This window comes from Crocodylus siamensis, chromosome 12, assembly GCF_052110815.1.
Source record: "Crocodylus siamensis isolate JL-2025a chromosome 12, ASM5211081v1, whole genome shotgun sequence".
In the NCBI taxonomy this organism is placed as follows: domain Eukaryota; kingdom Metazoa; phylum Chordata; order Crocodylia; family Crocodylidae; genus Crocodylus; species Crocodylus siamensis.
In genome coordinates this window covers 6316933-6338308 of record NC_143406.1, presented here as the reverse complement: position 1 = coordinate 6338308, position 21376 = coordinate 6316933, and the positions used below count along the sequence as shown (strand labels likewise).

The window sequence follows — 21376 nt, the reverse complement described above, 5'->3', positions numbered from 1 at the left end:
GTGGCCTACATGAAATGCATTTTGCCTTGTTCAGAAAGTGTCCATGTAGCAAAGAGCAACACGATGGCCACACCGTAAAATAAGGGAAAAATCAAGGCCCCAAAGCACTACAATTATACAGTAATTTTGCTTTTCACTATGTGATTAATGCTAATTCATCCTCACAACCCCCTGGCAGGTAGAAGGGCTTTTATTATCCCCAGGGGAGACATGGAGGACCACAGGGAATGAAAAAGTTACACACACACAGCCAAGAACAGAGCCCGTTGTCCTGAGTCTGAGGCCAGGGCAAGGACCATGGGATCTTCCTTCTGGGCACGTGCAGGAGGCTTTTACTCCCAATTCAAAGTCTCCCGAGGGGGGTCTGGCTCTGTCACGGACCTGCGGCGAAGCATGAAGCCAGCACATAACGAAGGGAACTCAAGCCTTACTGTCCCCAACACCAGCTGGAAAATGGAGGTGGTAACACTGCACCCCTCAATGCCATCTCAGTGTGGGGTTGGGAGAATAAATTCATCACAGCCACAGAACAGGGGAGGAAAGCCTGGGCAGGAAGGCACTAGGAAAGGCAAGTCATACAAATGAAAGGGAAAAGCAGGGGATACAATAAGAATTTATCCACTTATTCCCTTCTGACTGGCTGATATTACTGCCAGGCTCTGCTTGCTCCACAGCACAGGAATCGACTTGTCGCTGAGCCCCTGGCATTGCCTGAGCCCAGTCCAAAGAAGCCTGGTGGGCTTCAGCTCTGGCCTCAATCCGTCTCTGGAGGGTGACCAGAGTTACAAGGGATTGCATAAGGGAACCAGTTAATGGAGACTGCCAGCCCCTCTCCAGATTGCCTGCCAGCCCTTAGGGAGCGGGGAATCAATAACAAGACAGGGCAATCTCAAGCATTTTGGAGTCATGGCCCCTTCCTAGGCTTGTAATGCTGTTATGTAGCCCTGGGATTCCCCAGGAGGGAGAGTAGAGTAGCCATGCTTTGGGTCAGACCCTCTTCCACCAAGGAGGTGTGCAAGTCTCCCAGTGTAGTCATGTTGCACCCTGCTCGAGGCCCTGGAAAACTGTTAATGCAAGAGGCGGGTGGGGTGGATCCATGCTGCTTCTTGTGACTCTTCCCAGTCCAAGGTAATGGCACTTTACAGGAACAGATCTATTAACGGGTTTTCAGGGACCTGAACAGGGTGGACCAGGGTGTGGCCCCAACCACCTCAGACAGTGGGGAGCTCTTGCCTTTCCCTTCTCTTTTCCCATTCCCTTCCTCTCGTACCTACACCATGCACCCACCAGGGCCTGCCTGCTGCTGGGTGAGGGTGGCTGGTTTACAGCACAATGGGGAATGGACACAACCTGGTCATAAGATCATAGAAAATGAGGGTTGGAAGGGACCTCAAAGCAGGACCAGCCCCAACTAGATCATCCCAGCCAAGGCTTTGTCTAGCCGGGTCTTAAAAACCTCCAAGGATGGAGAGTCCGCAACCGCCCTAGGTAGCCAGTGCTTTACTACCCTCCTAGTAAGAATTTTTTTCCTAATATCCAACCTAAACTTCCCTTGCTGCAACTTGAGCCCATTGCTCCTTGTTCGGTCATCTGCCCCCACCGAGAACAATCCACCTCCATCCTTTCTGGAGCTGCCCTGCAGGGAGTTGAAGGCTGCTATTAAATCTCCCCGTCTTCTCTTTTCTGGACTAAATAAGCCCAGATCCCTCAGCCCCTCCTCAGAAGTCATGTCCTCCCAGCCCCTGAACCATTTTCATCGCCTTCCACCGAACTCTCCAGTTTGTCCACATCTTTTCTGTACTGGGGGGCCCAAAACTGCATTTAGTCCTAGTGGGTTGCCAACAGCCTGTGAAGGAGAAGATGTAAGCACCTCCCCAAGGCCAGCTTCCTGCAGAGCAAGCCAGAGAAGGATTAAACTTTCCCCTTTGCTTCTGTGTTGGCTTGGAGAGGAGGAATGAAACAATCAGACGTGGAAACAAACTGCTGTTGGAATAAAGGCAGGGAACTCCTCTCAGGCCCAAGAGAAACAGAAGTGCTGGGGTTGCCGGCAATGGATATGGGTGGAGCCATCTTTGTGGAGCAGCATATCATCTAGTGACAAGGCCTTTTGACTCCTGATGAAATATGAAGTGCGTGCTAATATTATGGGAAAGCATCACACCCAAAAACAGACCGGCTCAAGGCTTCTCACAGCTTGCTACCGACGGCAGGCAACAGACCAAATTTAGCACTACCGCAAATGCATCTCCCAGGAGGAGAGTCTCCACGCAACCCGTCTCCATCACACTGAACAAGTGGATTCTCGATCAGGGCTGCTGGATGCAGACAGACCCTGTGTTTCTTCCCAGTTTACTAGCACGACCTGTGCTGACCAGCATCACCGGCCCCACGTAAATCCCAGCCTGTATCACACAGTCACTGAACAAAGTGCGGGCTGTGCTGTACTCACAGGGCTGCCGTTCTGCACGCTGTTCACCGTGCGTGTGAAGCGGATGACATGGCTGGCCCTGTGCCCCTGTGGCCAGGCAGGCATGGCGGCTGGAGGCGGGTTGGCCTCCCGTAGCGGAGATGGGTGGGTGAAGAGCACGTTGCCTGGAGGTCGAGGACCATCACTGTGCAAGGTCTGGCTCTGGGGCAAAGTCCCCTTGCCCTGGCTCCTGATACCAGAAGCTTGTGCTCCCACGGGGCTCCCAGCCGAGCGCTTGTCCTGATCCAAAGGGCTCAGTGATACTTTAGCGTCCTACAAAGTGGCATCAACGAAGAGCAGGGGGAATCAACTGCAGCCAACCAACCCCAAACCAGGTGTTGGACCCCACATCCCCCCGCAGCACCCACCCCCACTGCTGGGCACCCTACCTTCTGCCTCGCAAGCTGCAACGGGCTGCTGCCTGGCACCACGGGCTGTTCTTTCAGTGCCTGGAGCGACTGTTGCCCCTTTGCAGCTCCGACTTCCTTGAAACTGGGCATCTTCTGTAGCGCTTCCTTGAGTTGCCTGAACTCCTCCATCTGGGTCTGCAGAGAGAAGCATGGTGCAAATAAAAATGCAGGCAACAAGGGGTTAATACATCCCTGCTGGGAACCTGCAGCCCTGCCAGAGCCCTCCCCTCTGCTCTGGGCTGGGGCTTCAAATGGATGCCTGACCAGGTCCCAGCACTGCAGCAGGGAGAGGAGGGGGGTGGGGAGAGGGACTCTACCAAGGGGAGCAGCCGCTGCCCCCTCCCCAAGGCGGGCAGCCCCTGCCCGAGTCAATTCCTTGCCTGTTGCACTGTCCCTCATCTCCAACCACTCCTTTCCCCAGGGCCAGCCATTCTGGGGCTCTCCAGGCATTATCCACATTTCATCCCAGAAGCACGTATTGCAGAGTCAGCCCTGGCTGAGCCTCATCCCGCTCCTGCGTTCTGCAAAGCCAGCCCATCTCCCACGCGCCCCCTTCTCTACATCAGGTCGGCTCTGTTTTCCAGGGAGCCATTTCTCGGTGGACGTGTTCATCTCACAGGGGCTCACACAATCATTGGCTTAATTTCACTCGACAATTCAATTTGCTTCACCAGGAGAATGAAAATGGATTTCCCCGGACAAACACAACCCCCTCCTCTCTGCTCCAAGCTTATCAGCTCATTTCCTTGCTTTCCCCCTCTCAAAAGCAAAAGGGCTTGAAAAAGCCTTTCCCAGGAAGGGCTGGAGGCTCCTCTCTGGTTTATTTGCAGGGCCACGGGACAGCGGGTGCAGGAAAGAAAGGCAGCTTTTCTCATCTGGCTGCTGAGGCATGTAGAAATGGCCCAAGCTGGGCAGTGGGGCAGACGGCTGGGGCGCCTTTGAGCAGAGGCAGCAGCAAAGTCCTTGGGCTCATTGTTTCCTCCTCCCTCCTTGCCATTTTACTTTGTTCTGACCTCCGCCCTTCCTTCACAGCAAACATACAAAAACAGAGAAACTAAAATACAGCAAGTGAGCAATGAAAGTAAGGATGGGTGGGGGGAACTGCTCAGGAGACACAAGGCCTCGGCCCCACTGGTAGGAGAAGGGTGACTTTACTACCACAAAACCAGGAAGATTTCATCCTAATACGCATCTCCTGCAGCGTGAGGTTACGTGACCCAGGACGCTACAGGAAGGGGCCTGCTGTCAAGCAGGGCAGCCCCCATCCATGATTCCTGCGTTCAGGTCCAGGTTGGTCTCTGGACCGTTGTACAAATCCCTTCGTCTCTCTGGGCCATCGGACACCTGAGTGAGAGCTGCTCAAGGCTCACACCACTGCCAGCTGGGACAGGCGTGTACAGTGCTGTGTGGGTCCTTGGATAACAAGGGTGCCCCACAGAGGCACCTCTTTGCATATGTCTGCCTGGATGGATTGGCGTCGCTATGGGCTTGCGTGGTGTAGATCGGCAGATTGCAAAAAGCTGCTGGACCGATACAGGGGCAGGGAATCCTGCTGGCCACCTGCTTGCACAACTGAAACCCTGGCCACAGGAAAACTTAATTCATTGCCATGCATGTATTCCTTACGGTGCAGGCTTCATGCGACTGCCAAGGCTGACTAGGAAGCAAGGATTTTGTGTTGCTAAAAATGCTGCAGTTTTAATATTGTTTGGTTTTTTTCCCCTGTTTTTTCAGCTGCAGGAAGAATAATAATCATAGAAAATTAGGATTGGAAGGGACCTCAGGAAGTCACATCTAGTCCAAACCCCTGCTCAAAGCAGGACCAGCCCCAGCTAGATCATCCCAGCCAGGGCTTTCTCGAGTCGGGCCTTAAAAGCCTCCAAGGATGGAGACTCTGCCACCTCTCTGGGTAACCTGTTTCAGTGCTTCACCACCCCCGCAGTGAGAAAGCATTTCCTAATATGTAAACTAAACTTTCCTAGCTGCAACTTGAGACCATTGCTGCTTGTTCTGTCATACTACTACTACGACTAAACAAGAATAAACCCCTCAAGCTCTTTGCAAATGATTTATAGTGAGGAAAAACCAGGGGGAGTAGCCTCTCTCTCCCTGGGACCTCCACATTCAAGCACGTGGGGAATGGTCGCGATCTTCTTGCTTGCGTTGCTCTAATATATCCTGCACGGACTCCATGAAAGATCAATTGAAAGGAGAATAATTCCTGACTGATCCTGCGTTTTGCGCCCAAGTGCACACGCTCTCAGCACTTAGCAAGCCAGACGCGAATCCGTCACGCTCGACGGTGAGCGGATGACTCAGGGAGGCGGGCAACAGGACTTCTCAGACAGCTCAGCTGGACAAGACTACCACCACCCGACAGCTCTGCAAGGGCTTGGATGAGATAAGCTGCCTCAGTCTCAGTCTGTCCCAAACAATCCTCAAGACCCAGCCAGAGCCGAGTGCCCCGCCGACACACCTCAGCAAGGCAGCTGGGTTCCCAGCAAGTCTCGGAGGCCGGCAACACGAAGAGTCAGACAGTCGAGATGAGCACCTGTCCAGTGGGAAAAAAAATCACTCAACCGCCTCCCAGAGTCCCTAACTAGACGTCACTTGAGGCACCGAACAGCCATCTCACGGCAGCTGCTTTGAGACACAGTAAGCTGGGCTTGAACTTGCCACTGGAGACGAGCATTTCCTACCCTTGGTGAGTGCCACAATCCCCAGGGTCTCCCAGGCCCTCCCTGAAGCAACTGCAGAGCAGAGAAGACCAGGACACAGGAGCGATGAAGACAAAAAGCAACCCCAGTCCCCTCCATCCCTTGGAGCTCAAGGCATCCCGCTCAGGGAAGCCAGCAGCTGTCAGCAGCATCCAGCCGCAAGCTCCTCACTGCCCAGCTTTCCCACAGTGGAGGAGAGGGGTTGACAGCAGCCTGTTAATTAGCGAAAGGAAAAGCTAATCCAGGCAGTGACATGACTTTTAAGGAAATATATTTACAAAGCTGTTGGAGCCTGGCTCGGTGCGGGGGCCTCAGATGGACACTTCAGACATGGATTTCTCCCCCTCCGCGCTCCTCTCTTCCCTTCCCTCTGTAAGCTGCAGCGTCCGAGCTGCAGCGGGGTAGGCCAAGTGCCTCGCTGTCTGCTAACGAGGTCCCACGGCGGAGCCCAGGGGCTCCCGCCGCGCGCAGGAATGTAGGGGCTGCGTCAGGGCGGGAGTGGGATCGCAAGCGCCGTGCCAGGAAAGCCTCATGCTTCTCATCCTCTTTACTCTAAAGCCAGCACTGCTTCCTTCTCTGCCCCCCGGCCTCCAAAACGAACCCCCCGCCACAGCACTTTGCTCACAGAACAAGGACATCTTGTTTGTGCAGCTCTTAGGGCCCCTTTCAAGGCCCCTTCTGCACAGCAAGAGGCCACGGGGAGCAGCTTTTTTATATCTCCCTGTGCCCATTTGCATTCCCAAGTGAGTCCCTCTCAAACAGGCAGGACACCTCTGCCCTGCGATTCATTTCTGCAATGTTCTGGCCATGGGCAAACGGTGACTGAGCATCGCTTGGGACAGCAGTGTCCTTGAGATCTGGGTAGAAGGACGCTCTCTGATTACTGCCTGAGGAAGTCTGTCCTTGGAAAGGTTACTTCATGACGCCTTGCATGCGCAGAGGCTGCTGCATCTCCCATTTCTGGGCCAGGCCTGATGCTCAAATATGTCTGCTGGTCCCGAAAGCACCTGTGCTGCAACAAGACCAGCAGCTTTGTAACCATCTCACCCCCAGGAGCCCAGAGGCCACCTGTATTTATTATTTTTTGCATTATGATAGGACTTCCCAAGACCTAATAGGGGTCACTTCACCCCATCTCCTGCTGGGAAAGGCGTTATACCTTTGTTTGCCACGCACATGCCCAAAATGCTTCTTGCGCCCAGTGCCAGTGCAGCCCATGCCATCAGAGCAGGGATTCGGATGACAACACCATGCTGCTCCAGCACATCACAACAAGCAGAGTCCCAAGCCCCGTGGGTAAGCATCAAGGAGCTAAGCAGAACAACCAGATCCCTAGGTTCATCGTTTCACAACTGGCCAGCACCTTCTAAAAGTCCTTCTTCATGCTAGTGGGTCTAACAGCCATCAAGCCACTCCAGAGACTTCATTGGCCGTGCTTAGTGACCGACCTCCTATTTAGTGACAGACCGTAGCCCCATCTCTCTCCCAAACTCAACAGAGGATCCTGGATCTGCTCCTTCCCAAAGACAAGGACCACTTGGGCCCATGGCTTTGCTCTCAATTGCAACAGCAGGATTGTCTTGGGACTTGTTTAGGCCCAGATATAGTGAGGTCCCAGGCTGGCACAATCTTTGATCTCTGTGTTAATTTTGGAGTTTGGAGGGACACTGTTCAATGCTGGACCTGCTCAGTGATACAGGGATTGGAGGAGACCAAGCACCAGGCCTTCAGAAAGCCCATCTAGAAGCACAGGCTGCAAAGCTGCTTCCTTTCCAAAGGACTCCAGATAGTTTTGAATGGATCATACAAGATCCCACACCCCAAAATAAGGAGAGCAGGGTGCTGGGGTTAAAAAGGCAGGTAGACACCCTCTGGACACTTCTGCTATGGGATGGCTTGCCTCAGACATGCACTTCACCTGAAACTGAGAAAACACATGCTACCAAGACTTTGGGGCTAGAACAAAAAGACAGAAAACCAAGCTGCAGTCGGCCAGAACGAACCCAGGGCTGGTAAGGGATCCTGTATGGACACAAAGCAGACCCAGTATGGACTGCATCCTTCCTGCCTGCCTCCCACCAAGGGGCCTCGGCCTTCACTCAGCTACTTGGCTGGGCGCTGCGGAGAGTTGTTTGCAGTGTGAATCTGCAAACAGCGTTGGGATCCACCATGCTGTGGCTCTGCAGCTGGGAAGCCAACCATGGGCAGCAAGAAAGACCAGCTTGTGGGGAGCTCCCTCATTTCACAACCCTTTTCAGGTCCCAGAGGAGCTGCGGCTGCCTCTGAAAGGGCGGCCGTGCTGCTAGAGTCTGTGTGGGCAGCGGTGCCGAGACCATTGTAGTCCGAACAAAAAAGCGCAGCCGAGGAAATGGAACGGAAAACGCCCCCGGGGCCCGTCAGGAACCGTCTGCTCAACAACGTTACAATGAATGATGACTACAATAAGTGCCCATTTTGTGACTGATTTCTATCCAGGCACAGCCAGCTCTTAAGTGCTGGGAACGACAGCGGCTTTCTGCCAGTTAGTGACTAACTAGCTTGGGGGATGCTGGGGGGGCTCAGAGGGGGTCCCCATCCTGGACATTCAAGCCAGTCAGTCTTCCCCATTCAGAAACCTGCCTGGCTCAGGGCAGAAGCAGGCCCCAGTCTGGGGAGGCGACGGGCAAACTCAGCATGGCGTGTTGACCCCACCATGGGAGATGCTCCAGAGCCCAGGTGGTGCAGGCCTGTCCCCTCTGGGGGGTTGCCCCAGCTCGTTCCCATGATGGGGCTCCCATTGCTTGAAGGCAGAGGTGACTCCCCTATGGGCCACGCTGAGTTTCCCTGGGGTCGGATCCATCCAGCTTCCCCCCCGTATCATTCCCCAAGCCGTTCCCTCTCCCTCCAGTGTTTGAACAGATCAAGCAAGACCGGTCTCCATCCCTTCCACAGCCCCTTTGCCCACATTACCAAAGAAAGCGACTGACCCCGGTCAGAGTCCTGGGCTTAAACCACTAGCAGTGAAAAAGCCAAGGGAAAACCCCAGGGTTGTGCGATTCCAGCTAAGCCAGGCTCCTCGCCTCACCTCAGCTGGCTGCTCAGCATTGCTGCCAACTGAAGGTCATGGCTGAGCCTGTTTTTGACTACCTCCGGCTGGTTTCTTAAGCACGAGGCCAGCGATCTCCCATGCAGCTTCCTCACACTGGCCGATTGGCTCAAGGCAGGTTATAAATGCTGTTTGCCTGAATCCAAGATCCGGCACTGCACTGAAGCCACCATGCAAGTCCTCCCCCTCCCCGAGACAGGGTCTCTTTCTAACTTCTCTCCCATTACCTGTGCATTCAGGAGCTGAGAATGGACTTCTTGGTGGGCCTTGCGAAGCAGCTTGCTCTCCTCTCTGAGTTTAAAGACTGTATCTGCAAGAGAAGGAGAACTTGGACTGACACGTTTCTTTTAGTAAGCACCGCATCTTCTTTGCTTTCCACTCTTCCCTACAGAGATGCCAGGGCTCACAGAGCATTGGCAATAGCAGGCGGCATGAACCAAGGGCTTCCTTAATGTCCTCTCAATCAGGAGCCACTACCCCCATCAGCTTCTCCCATTAGTCCAAGAAACCTAAATACCAGAGGTTGTCACTGTTCAGTGCTCTTTGCTATCACTGAAAACGTGCATCTCAGGATAAGAGTAATTCTCCCCTTATTTGCGGCCCTGCTTTTCTCCTGCCTCTTAACGGAAGGCAAGAAGAGATGCATAGCAAGGAGGTAGCTTGCTGGAAGGAGGTAGCTTCAGGGGCCATCCACAACAGAGGTCTGTTTAGCCTGCAGCATGCAGAGCAAGTGCAGAACAAATTAGACTGCAAAGTTCAACAGCCTGTCTCTAGCTCTGGGAGAGGACCAGCTGCTTTAAAGGAGGCTGCGAGAAAGCAATTACAGGATGCTTTGCTCTGCGGAAAGTTTCTTCACATCTTTTTAGTGCCAGGGTCACAGGCCTTTCAAACTCTTTGTACCCTTAGTGCATGAATGGCCAGACACACAGCTACATTATGCTCCACTGCACAGAGTACAAGACGGACTCTGGTGCCCCGAGTAAAGAAACAAACTGCATCAAAAGGGCACCAGCCATATTTTGGGCTCTGCCAAAAGCTTTATTAAAGCACTGCTTGACCACAAACAGACCTCACTATGTCCTGGCATGACATGGAGCAGTGCTTTCAGTCCCGGCAGTCACTTCATGGTAGGCTGAACTGCACAGGAGATCACAGGGGTGTCTCACGACAAGGGTGCGTCCATTCACATCGTGTGTCACCAGAGTGGGGAAGTTTGCAGTGACATTTGGCTACTATACTTGCTTCTATTACCTAAGGGAAGGCAGCCAAAGCTACCTCTGCACTGCGTACATGTGCTGGCCCCAAGTCTAGAAGCATAACTAGGCTAGTTGCATTGAGTTATGCCTGGCATCAGCAGCAGGGAAAACACAGACCTCGGCTTCAGCACAGGCTGCATAAGCCGGCCTGAGGCCAGAGTACTGATGTGGGCAGCAAGCCCATGCGCTCCTGGCTCTTCTGCTGTTGTACATGAGCTAACCGGATGGTAGCTAGCTTAGGCACGTCCATGCTGTGATCCTACTACAAGAGCAGCAGTGCATCTTCAAGAGAGCTCCTGTGATCCAGAGCCGACTGCCTGGTGCTCTCCCGAGATGATTCTGCTGCAATGAAAATCTCTCATGGAAGATGTGGAGAATCACAAGACAGATGGCCCTAGAGACCCACTGCAAACCCAGGACTTCAAGATGCAGCCTAGGGCTCTCCAGCCCTCAACCTCCCAAGCCCTCCTGTGCATCTCCACAGGGCATGGAAAAAGCAAGCCATGCTGAAGTCACCAGGACTTTCCCTACTGACTCCAACAGGCCCAGGATGTCACTTGATGTCCTTTTTTGGATCATTTCCCTGGTGTGAGCTCAATTTGCAGGGACCACTGAAACTAGAGGGTAGCAGCACGTGCAGAAAGGATCTGAACTGCCTGCAGCGGAGTGCAGATTTGGGGGGCTGCAAGCTGCATTGCTGGGGGCAGATCTGGGATGAATAAAGGTCAAAATCTTATGCAAGGGAGGCAATAAATAGCAGGGATTGTAAAGATCAGACTGTGCCTGGAGATCTGTTGAGAGACGGACATCCCCAGCAGACCCCAGGACACTCAAGGTGATTAGTAAGCCTTGGAGATCTTTACCCAAACACTGCCCCTGCCCTCCAGAGATTGCAAAGGTGTCACCACCAAATGAACTATATGATCCATCCACAGTCCTAGGAAACCCAGAAACACTAGAGCAGAGCGATCAGGATCATACCCACTAGCACCAGTTGCTGGAAACCCTCCTTGCTCTGGCCCCTGGGCCTGCTCTCAAGTATCTCTGACCCCAGAAGAATTTTTGTCAAGTAACCCCAGTACAAATTCCTTAGTCTCAAGTCCCACTGCAGAAATGCCCCTGCTGGTCTGCGGCTGCTTCTGTTTTCCCACAGTCTCATCTCTGGAAGAGATGCCCCTCACACCCCACCTCCCCCATCAACAGGACGCAGGCAGCGCGCCCCGAGCCCCAGCAAAGAACACGACAGTAGCTCCTGCAGCCTTCCCCTTCCCTTCCCTTCCCTGCAGTCTTCCTCAGACTGTGCAGCTCTTTCATGCACCATGCTTCCAACACCTGCTTCATCACAGGAGATTTAGAAGCTAGCTCAGAGTTAAAAACACAGAAGGGATGTGCTACCAAGTGAACCAGCCACCTGGGAAGACGGACAGCAAATATCAATATCTCCGGCTTCTTCCCCCTCCCTCCGTTCTCCTCCAAGCACTTTTCTAATCTTTGTTCCCCTTTCCCTTTGACAGAGCTCATTTTTATTCTGTGTTTTAAGCTGGGGAGAGGGCTGCAAATTTCACAGCGAGAGACAAAATCAGATACTCGTGCAATCTACTTGACTAGCTTGTCATCAGAGCTGTTTTTCCACCCAGCAACATTAATCAGATATTTGGCTCAGCTGATTCTGCAGAACAGAGACATCAGCAGCTTTCCCTCTCCCAGACCTGATCGAGGGGCTGGAAACAAACCTCCAAATCCTGGAGACCTAATTAAGAACTGAACTAAACAGAAAAGCTCTCTGGGAAGGAAAGGGATTGGCAGGCTCTATGGTGATTTTGCTGTTGAGAGTGTTTTAAGTAAATGTACTCTGCAAGGTAAAAAGGGAGCACTTAATAAACTCAGCAATTTGGACTTTAAAACATGCAGGCCCTGAGATCTCTGCAGTAAGAGGAATTATTTCATGACAAAGGCTTTTACTGGGAAGTGATACATTTCCTTTTAAACATAAAGCCAGGCACCCAAATGCTGCAGTGGTGTATTAATGCAGCCAAAAGGGCCTCTGGCTAGTTTAGTTTCTTTCTCCTCTCTGAAAGGAGCAAAAGGGAGTGGCAGTACGATCTCAGGGGCAAAGCACTGGATTGGAGACCCCAGCTCTACTCTTGACCCTACCATGGACTCATTGTGTGATCTCGAGCGAGTGATTTCCCTCTCAGCTCTCTGTTCACCTTGTCTGTTTAGTTGGTATGTCCGTCAAGGAGTGTGCCTGACTCCGAGTATATACGCACCTGGCGCAAGGGGGCCCTGGCCTCAGCTGGATCTCTTGGAACGACTTGAAATACAATATGCCAAGCCTGCAGTCATCTGCCAGCATTAAGTCAGGCTCTTAAAATAGCATTCGCTTTCACAATCTTAGGTGCTTTCAATGATCAAAGAGTGCTCAATACATTTAAAACCAAAGCAACCTGAAGCTCCTGTCCTCTAGTTAATTGAACCGCTGGATCAATCAGGGGCCAAGCTGCTGCCCCAGGGGCTGAGATGAAAGAAGCTCCATGTCTGTGGAGCACAGGAGGTCCACCACCATTTCTAAGCCACGGGAACATCTCTAAGCCACAGCCCAAGGTGACTGGTTAGCTATGGTTTAACAAAGGCTCAGGATGCCCCTAGAACCTCAGCTTTATTAGTGCAGAGTTTTCACCTTGATAGTGGCTCAAACATTAATCAAGCAGTGAATGTTAAATGGAAGAAGCTGGTCCTGGGCAGAACATCTCTTTTATTGGCGCCAGCGCCCCATGCACAGACTCCACTCAAATGGACCGTTTCATGACAGTTTGCTGAATCTAAGGTACTTGTTCTGATCCTGCACCCTCTCACAGTCTCGAGGGTACCTTTCCTCCGCAGTATGCCACGAGGTAGTGAATGTGACTGTCTCCCAAGTCAGAGCCAGGAAGCTGACATACAGAGAGAATAAGTGCCTCACCTAAGGTCACCCAGAAGCTTGTGGCAGAGCAGATGCCCCAAATCCCAGGCTGGAGCATCCTTCCTCTAGAAGCCAAGTTTCCATCCTGCCCCGAGACTAAGCAAGGGACGCCTCAGTTGCACGGAGAGTTATACAGCGTATGACCTGCGAGTACCAAGCTCAGCCAGAGTGGCTGCTCAGACAGCTGACAGCAAAGCAAGAGGCCCAAGGTCAGAAACATGAGAATAAAACCTCGAGGGCTTGGCCCTGGCTTAGAAGGTCCCAGTGAAGTGAACACACAGGCACTGCTCAGAGAGGACATGGGTGCACCTGGGGAGACAGGCCCCGAGAATCCGAGCTAGCCTGTTTCTAAGACAGAAATTTCAGAGATTTCCTTCCAGGATGACATGCGAGCCACTTTCAGAGAGGAGAAGCTCCGGCTCTGTGAATGGTGCAGGCCTTGGACTCTCAGCCAAGTTGACCCAAGGACAGTGATGGCGCGACTCTCGCACATGGAGACCCAAATGCATTTCATAACTCAGAGCCAAGCTTCCCATCACGCCCTTCCCCCAGGGCCCTCCCAGCCCTGCACTCACCCTGCAAGTTTGTGACTTCATTCTCCTTCTCGCGTTGCAGCTGCGAGTATTTCTGGTTGTGGGTCTCCAGCACCTTGCGATGCTCCAGTTTCAAGCTGTTGTGTTGCAGCTGCAAGTCAAGCAGCTGCTTTTTGACATCTTCATGTTGGTTCTGGGGAGGAGAAGAAACACAAAAGGTGTGGGTGCCACAGTAAGAAGGGTGGGGGAACAGGACCCATGGGGGACTTCTTCCCCAAGCACTGGGAGCACACAGGTTTCCAGTTCCACCTCCAAAACGCCTCTCCAACACACAGAACCCACTCAGCTTCACCCCAGCACCCCCAAACCCTCTCTGGCACACAGCAAGAGTTCTGTCTGGACTTCAGCAAGGCCTCTGACACCGTCTCCCACCCCATCCTCATTAAAAAACGAGGCGACTGTGGCACTGATGCCTACACAGTCAGATGGATTGCAGATTGGCTGAAGGGTCACACTCAGAGGGTGGTGGATGGGTCATATTTGACCTGGGGGGAAGTGGGGAGCGGAGTCCCCCAGGGCTCGGTCCTTGGGCCCACGCTGTTCAATCTCTTTATCAGCGATTTGGACGACAGGGTGAAAAGCACCCTGTTTAAATTTGCTGATGATACCAAAATGTGGGGGCAGGTGAGCACGCTAGTAGGGAGGGAAAGACTGCAGCAAAACCTGGCTAGGTTACAGGGTTGGGCTAACAAAAACAGGATGCGTTTCAATACTGACAAGTGCAGGGTGCTGTACGTGGGCAGTAGTAACCAGCAGCACACGTATAAGATGGGAAACTCCCTTCTTGAGAGCACGGAGGCAGAAAGGGATCTTGCAGTTATTACTGACTCCAAGATGAACGTGGGCCGACAATGCGAGGTCACGGTTGGCAGGGCTAACCGGACCTTGTGCATCCACAGGTGCATCTCGAGCAGGGCCAAGGAGGTGATCCTCCCCCTCTGTGCGGCACTGGTCAGACCGCAGCTGGAGTCCTGTGTCCAGGTCTGGGCGCCGCACTTCAGGAGGGATGTGGACAGCATGGAGAGGGTCCAGAGGAGGCCACCTGCATGATCCGGGGACAGCAGGGCAGGCCCTACAATGAGAGACTGCGGGACCTGAACCTGTTCAGCCTTCACAAGAGAAGGCTGAGGGGGACCTGGTGACTGTCTATAAACTCACTAGGGGGGACCACAAGGGGTTGGGAGAGACCTTGTTTCCCCGAGCTCCCCCGGCATGACAAGGAATAACGCCCACAAGTTGTTGGAGAGGAGGTTTAGATTATACATCCGTAAGAACTACTTCACGGTCAGGGCGGCTAGGATCTGGAACCAACTTCCATGGGAAGTGGCGCTGGCTCCTACCCTGGGGGGCTTTAAGAAGAGGCTCGATGCCCACCTGGCTGGAGTCATTTGAGCCCAGTTTTCCTCCTGCCCAGGCGGGGGGTCAGACTTGAAGATCTACAAGGTCCCTTCCGACCCGACTTCTATGATTCATACAATGTACACAATCAAGTTAAAAGACAATAGTCAGTTTAGCTCCTCTACTTTGCGAAACAGTAACGGGAATAATTCCCTGGAGAGACCTCTCTGCAGAAGCCACCAAAGCAAGAGCAGCATCCAGGCCAGCTTGGCTAATGAATGGGAGGACGTGCCAGTGCCTGGCTGGGTCCCAAGGACTCCAGCTGACTAAGAGATTCATCTCACACTTTTTAGAGATGCTCCTTGGCCCAAGCAAGGTGCTGCTGCATTGCATTTTGCCTTATTTGCTCTGGCGCACGGTTCTGGACTTCACTCAGTATCCCAGCTCTGGGGAAATAGTAGCACAGGCCATAGCTGTTCCCCTTTGTTAAGCAGGACAGATGCAGTACTGTGCATGAATCCAGATACCCTGTCTGAGCCCCTACCTTGCTGCAAGACAAACATTCATGGAAAAACAGAGCAGGTTTCCATGGGATGAGTAGCATGTACCTGCTAATCCTTGTCTCATTGGTACTTTTCCATTAAATACAAGGAAATCCCTCCCCACCTCCCCCCTGCCATTTTATGTCCAGACCCATCACAGAGGACATGCACAATGAGCTCCTACTTGGAGACTTCCCTTTGGTTCCCCCATTTAGGCTTGTCCCTAGAAAGCCGTGCTGTCCATCCTTTCACCCACCCCCATTGCAGGGATCCCAAATCCACTACCACAGCCTGCTCAGAGCAGAACAAGCCCCCCCATTTCCTGCATTAGTGCAACTTCCAGGACGCATGCAGAGCCAACAGGCTGCATAGCCGCTGTGCTCCAGACACAGCGCCCTGGGAGGGAAGGACGCTCTCCCGGGGACACGCGGCCTGTGTTCTGAGATGGGCTTGTTGTCTGAAGTAGTAGGGTGAAATAATTTAAGAACAGACTCCCCGTCCCTCTCCTCGCTGCAGAACAAAACGCAGCAAGACTTCCTTTTGCTCGAACCCACTGAACCAAAATTCACCTCCTTTTGGGTTCCCATAGTAACCCCTGGGATCCTTCCACACTTGGCTTCTCAGCACCAATTGCACACACAGAGCGACCGACTTGCAGATGAACTCCTGGCCCTTCTGAACATCTTCCAGGACGAGGGCCACAATCCCCACTTATTTCCCTTCCGTTTACACGCACTGATCTTTAGAGGCGACCAATGCGTGTATTTTCCCCATGTGGCTGCATAAGACATTTTCACATGTTCGTAGGGGGCATTTACAGCCAGGGAGACTTCCCTTTCTCACACTGAACAATCCTACTCAGAGCAACAAGAGTACACACAAATGAAGGGAAAATAATGGGTTAAAGAGAAGAAAGCAGAAGAGAGGCAAGATGCCAAGTTAGGTAAGAGCCAGGATCAAGTGGAAAAGCAAAGAGAGTGCAAGAGACTTGAAGCCTCCCTTTCAGAGGAGTTCAAAGCCCCCAGTGATTTCAATCGGAGCTGGTGGACTCATCAACACATCAGAGAAATAAGCCCCTTAAACCCCGGGAGCTCATTCAATCATGTCCCACAGGGAACACAACTGTGCAGATCTGGATGGCGACATTACCTAGAGGCCTCATTTGGTCTCAAGACTGAGCCACAGATGTTGTAGCTAGAAGACCACGTGCGTCCCAACGTGCTTATGGGCAGTCAGGTCAGCGGGAAGAGGGAGAGGCTGGATGGGGAACTGCGCACAACGCCTCACCGCAGCTGCATGGAGTCTGCAGCACAGCAGGGACGTGCACCCAGATTTCCGAAGTCCCAGTAGAGCTCTGTAAGCGCAAGGAGCCTCCTTCCTCCCAAACCTGGGACGGAGCCAGGCCCTGCTCTGGATCCCGAGCAAGCGAGCACGGGAACGGGTCAGCAATCAGTCAGTCTTTGGAAAAAAAAACATTGTACCTACAGCAGGTTCAATAGCTTGAAAAGTCTGCTCCTTCAGAACCGGGAAGCGTCAGGCACAAATAGAGAAAGTGAGGCAGCGGGATTAAGTGACAGGCCCAAGACCTCAGGCCGTCGACAATGAGAAGAGACGAGAACCCTTCACAAGTTGTAGTCGCCATTTGAGCCACTCGGGTGCCCAACTATTCACACAGTGCCGCGTCTCAAGCCACGGGTCTGCAACGTCCTGCCTGCGATTCGTTCTAGGAGATATCATCTGGGGCAGAACTAATCTCAAGCCACGGGGCACAACCTGGACGTGGGCCCTGGCAGGGCTGCATCCCTCCTGGCTTCCGGTGCATTGTGGTAGAAACTACATGGCACCAGTGCAGCACACTCCGATTAGCAGAAAAACCCAAAGTTGAGCTAGAAAGGAGCAGCTGGATCCAGAGACCAAGAAACAGAAGACTCCCTCAGAACAGGAGATGAACCACGCTCCTAATTTTGGAGTCAAAGCCACTACATTCCCAGCAAGAACAGTTTAAATTTCGGGAAATGGTCTAAAGCCCTGTGTTGTAAAAGGGTAATTGCTGCCATCTTGGAGGTGGGCAGGGGACGCCACATCCCAAGCACAAGTTTCAATTACTGCAGCTAAAATCTTGTAGCTGGAAAACAGAACAGGCTCCTGCCAGCTCTGGAATGGGCCAGCTGGGAGATGTAGACACTGGCAGGGAACAGAAAAGCGGGGAAACTCGAGAGAGAAGCAGATCTGCATTAGTGATAATTAATTGGCAGTTTTCGTTGCAATTCTTCTCCAATACAATTCACTGCAGATTGTTTTTAAAAAACAAAATGAAACCAAAAAAACCCACTGGCGCCTCCTGTTTAATGCAATTTCAGCCCAACAGAGCTTTAGATCACTTCTTTACATTAAAGAAATTGATTGCCATCATATCAAATGAAATTTCTTCATTATTTTTCATTGCATTTAATTTAAAAAGAAAACAAATGAAGAGATGCCGCTTGGATTATGTCAAGATGACTAGCTCAGGGCTGTGTGTGGTGGGAGGATTAGTATTCAGCTGGTGGGTTGCAGGGCACGGTATTTTTTGCCCAGTTCTTAGGTGGCAGGAGAAAGACTTCAATCTTAGGGATAAGACAGGACCATGATGATTGTCTGCTAGTCTGGATCCCTGACTTAGGGATCCAGATTCACTCTTTCCTTCCTCCACATTTCATGGCTTTCTTGCATGCTCACTCTCATTCTGTCTCAATACAAGGACCACTTCACTTGGACAGATGGCTCAATTCAGCAGAGTTTGTAAGGTACAATAGCAGTGGAAGCCATAAGTATTTAAGACAGAGAGGAAACTGTGCTAATGTACCACCCCACGACCCCCAAAATAAGCTCAGGAATCTGGAGGTGAGCTAGACCATACAGTCCTTGAGAGGCTGAGACTCGCTGATCCATGCCACGTGGAATCCAGGTCAGCGAGCCATCTCTTCCGGCACACTCTTACCTATGCCAGTGGCACGCAATGCTCAGGACCCATTTGCCAGGCTCCCATTTTAATTCCGCAAAGTGTCTGGGGAGCTGAAGGGCAGTGTCATCCCTCCTTAGGGTTTCTGAATAGGTTGGAAGTTGAACAAAGCAAAGAGCTAAATATATGCTTTTTGCCACAAGCAGCAAGAGATTAGAGCTCACTGATAGCTCCCCGATGCTGGCAAAGAAGGAGGTCCTCTTCTACGAATATCACTCCCTCACAGCCAGTTTGTGATCTTCTTGGACTGTGGATGGGGACTGCATTCTGCCGGGGGAAGCTAACCAACATAGCCAATCTCTGCTCAACAAGATGGAAATCATAAGACGAAGTGTGGTGGCAGCAGGAATCCAGACACGGGCAGCTGCTGCTGCTATTTTTGGAGGAAGCCAGGCATCTTGCACCTTGGAGACCAGCTTTCCAGCTGCAAACATTAATCAGACAGAGATGGCTTCGATCCAGAAGGGATGGCATCTCCTGGAGCCACATCTCTAGTATACAGGCCCCTTCCTCTAGAAAGCCAGAACAAGTTCCTCTTTATTCTCTGTAGTTTGAAGATGGTTTCTGGGCGGTACCATGAATCAGCTGCACCTCCCAACTGAGAGGTGACTTGCTAGATACTGAATTGCACTTGATGCAACCAAATTACTGGCATTTTGGAAGCGCAGGATGCTATCCTCAATGTGAGGACACCAAGGGCCAAGAGAAAAGGCACTGGCCTGGTCTTCAGGAAAGCAATATAGTGCTAAGGTCAGAGCATGGGGAGCCAAAGGACCTGGGTTCTAGTCCCAACCTGTGCAGCATTAGGCAAGGCACTGCCTGTCTCTAAGCCTCAGTTCCCCCTCCCTGCACTGTCTTCTTCACTGGGATTTTCTGAGGTCTAATTTGGGAAGTGCAGTGAAATTCTTGGGCTAAGCAGCCAAGTTCCCCAGGAAGGGTGGAACGGTAGGAGGCAGGGCACCCTAGGATTGCGGACCACTTCCATCCTGGGCCCGTGCAAAACTTGCGTGGCGTTATTTGCAGGAGGGTTTCCACTTGGTTCTTCTTCCTCCGGTTCTGTTTTTTGTGGAATTTTGCCTATTTAATTTTGTAGTCTAATTCTTGGAGAGGGGAAAACGATGCTGCAAAGCTAAGTCAGTGCAACAACATGCTCTTGCCTTGTCCATCAGCCTGCTCACAGCACAGAGATGGGTTTCCTAGAAAGTCCTGAATGGGCCAGGCCATAATAATCTGATTATTCCCCACCCAACTATTGTGGTTAGCTCTGCAATTCCCCTGGCGCAGCTGCTCAGTGGGGCACTCCCTCCCCCACAGATGCTGCCCTTCCTCTGAGGGCATGGTGAACTCGGGGACGCCTGGACACAGGCGCCATGGGGGAACTGCAGCCAAGCATTTGGGGCTCAGTTTAGCTTAGAGGAAAAGTTCAGTAGGAGGCCAACTGGGCTCTGGAAGAGCTCTTTAACTGTCTCCCATCACAACCCATCCTCAGCACCCCCAGCACAGCCAAGCCAAGCTCCAGGGAGATGCCCCACTGGTAGAATAATAAGACGGTGTCTATGCTGCCTCCACGCAGTACCCAGGTGCCCGGCATTCGTGCCAAGAAGCCTGCCCAATACAGACAGCCTGACCGTGGTGCTGGGCACACTCTCTGTGCTGCTCTACTTTGCCTCATTGCTGGGATTTGGCATGGCCTGAGTGGGAGCAAGTGCCTATCATGGCAGTGTTCCCAGAGGGGCCATAGAGATCAGCCCCGAGGGCCCAACATAGAAAGCAAACAGTTGCCCTATTACTAGCCGAAGGCAGACACTGGCCCCTGCAAAGCGGGCAAGCTACATGTTGCCCACATTTCCTCAACTAATCCTGAGTGTGTCCTCCCTACTGCCTGGTGACAAGTTTTCAGGCATAATTATATCCCAATATTGCCCTGGTATTCAACCACCTCCGAGAGGTAATCATATGTCAGGCACAATCTGCACCCCTGTCAATGAGCCCTGGTCATAGGCTCATTGAGGGCATCAGCTTGCAGCTACTGCTCCCTCCCAGTGGCCTGTAACCAGTCTCAGACAACTGGCAGCAAAGGAGCCATCACTTCCTTCATGCCAGTTGCTTTCAGGAAGCCTTGGGAAACTGCACTAGATGCTATGGTCATAGCAATCCCCTGTGCACCAGCCCCATGGTACCTTGGCAGCTCATAAAATAGGACAAGAGACAGCCTTGAAACCTGGGTGAGGGCTGAAGACCAACTGAAGGACTCAGGGCCCCTTTTCACACAGTGATTTAGCCTCTGAGACCTCCTGTGAGCAGAGCATGAGCCCCGCATTACAGAGCTACCGCGGTAAAGGACTTCCAAGATCACATAGTGGGTTGCTGACAGAGAAGACACGGGAACCCGAGTACGCTGACAACCAACTCGGTGTGGCAGCACTAAATTCTGATTAAAAAATAAAAATCCTTTCAGATAAAAAGAAAGCATGAGAAAATGTGTGTGTGTGGGGGGGGGGGGAAGGGAGGCAGACAAGAAAAATGGGGCTGGAAATGAGTGTCTGCAGACAGACAAGCCTGAGCTAATGTTCTCCTTCTCTATCCCCCTGAGAAAGGCGAGCTCAGCTGTGCCTGTGACATGCCGATGCAACGCTATTAAGTGCTCCCGGCATCCTCAACACTGTGGGAAACACAAAAGAAAACTGCAGTTCCTCACTCCAAGAGTTTCAGTCTAACACTCGCAGGCAGTGGGAGGGCCGACTCTCCTTGGGAAACACAACCCCATTGTGCTGAAGGTTACTGCAACCCAGCCCCATGTCCGTGCCCCAGATTTAAGGGATAGTCTCGCTGGGTGCGCTGTAGCGGAAGGAGCCATATTCTAGCAGTGTCGCAGGCATGTGTGCTCAGCCTGGTACGTGCTCAGCCACCACCATCCACAACCCCTCTTTATTTAGCGAAACACGGTCCATTAGCCCCATAGGGTGAGTGACAGGGAATGGGACAATTTTCACGATGGGAGCTCA

The 21376-nt window shown here is 52.3% G+C and overlaps 1 protein-coding gene across 3 annotated transcripts in view; it reads right to left on the bottom strand.

The window, feature by feature from the left end:
• The window catches only part of LOC149854530 (uncharacterized), a 62698-nt gene that overhangs the window by 16102 nt on the left and 25220 nt on the right, over nucleotides 1-21376 (bottom strand). For all 3 annotated transcript variants that reach the window (XM_090023918.1, XM_090023917.1, XM_090023919.1), the window contains exons 5-8: nucleotides 13473-13623; nucleotides 8907-8989; nucleotides 2857-3012; nucleotides 2450-2740 (exon numbers count right to left, since the gene is read on the bottom strand). In XM_090023918.1, the coding sequence (XP_089880044.1) occupies nucleotides 2450-2740; nucleotides 2857-3012; nucleotides 8907-8989; nucleotides 13473-13623 (681 nt within the window). The remainder of the gene's footprint in view (nucleotides 1-2449; nucleotides 2741-2856; nucleotides 3013-8906; nucleotides 8990-13472; nucleotides 13624-21376) is intronic.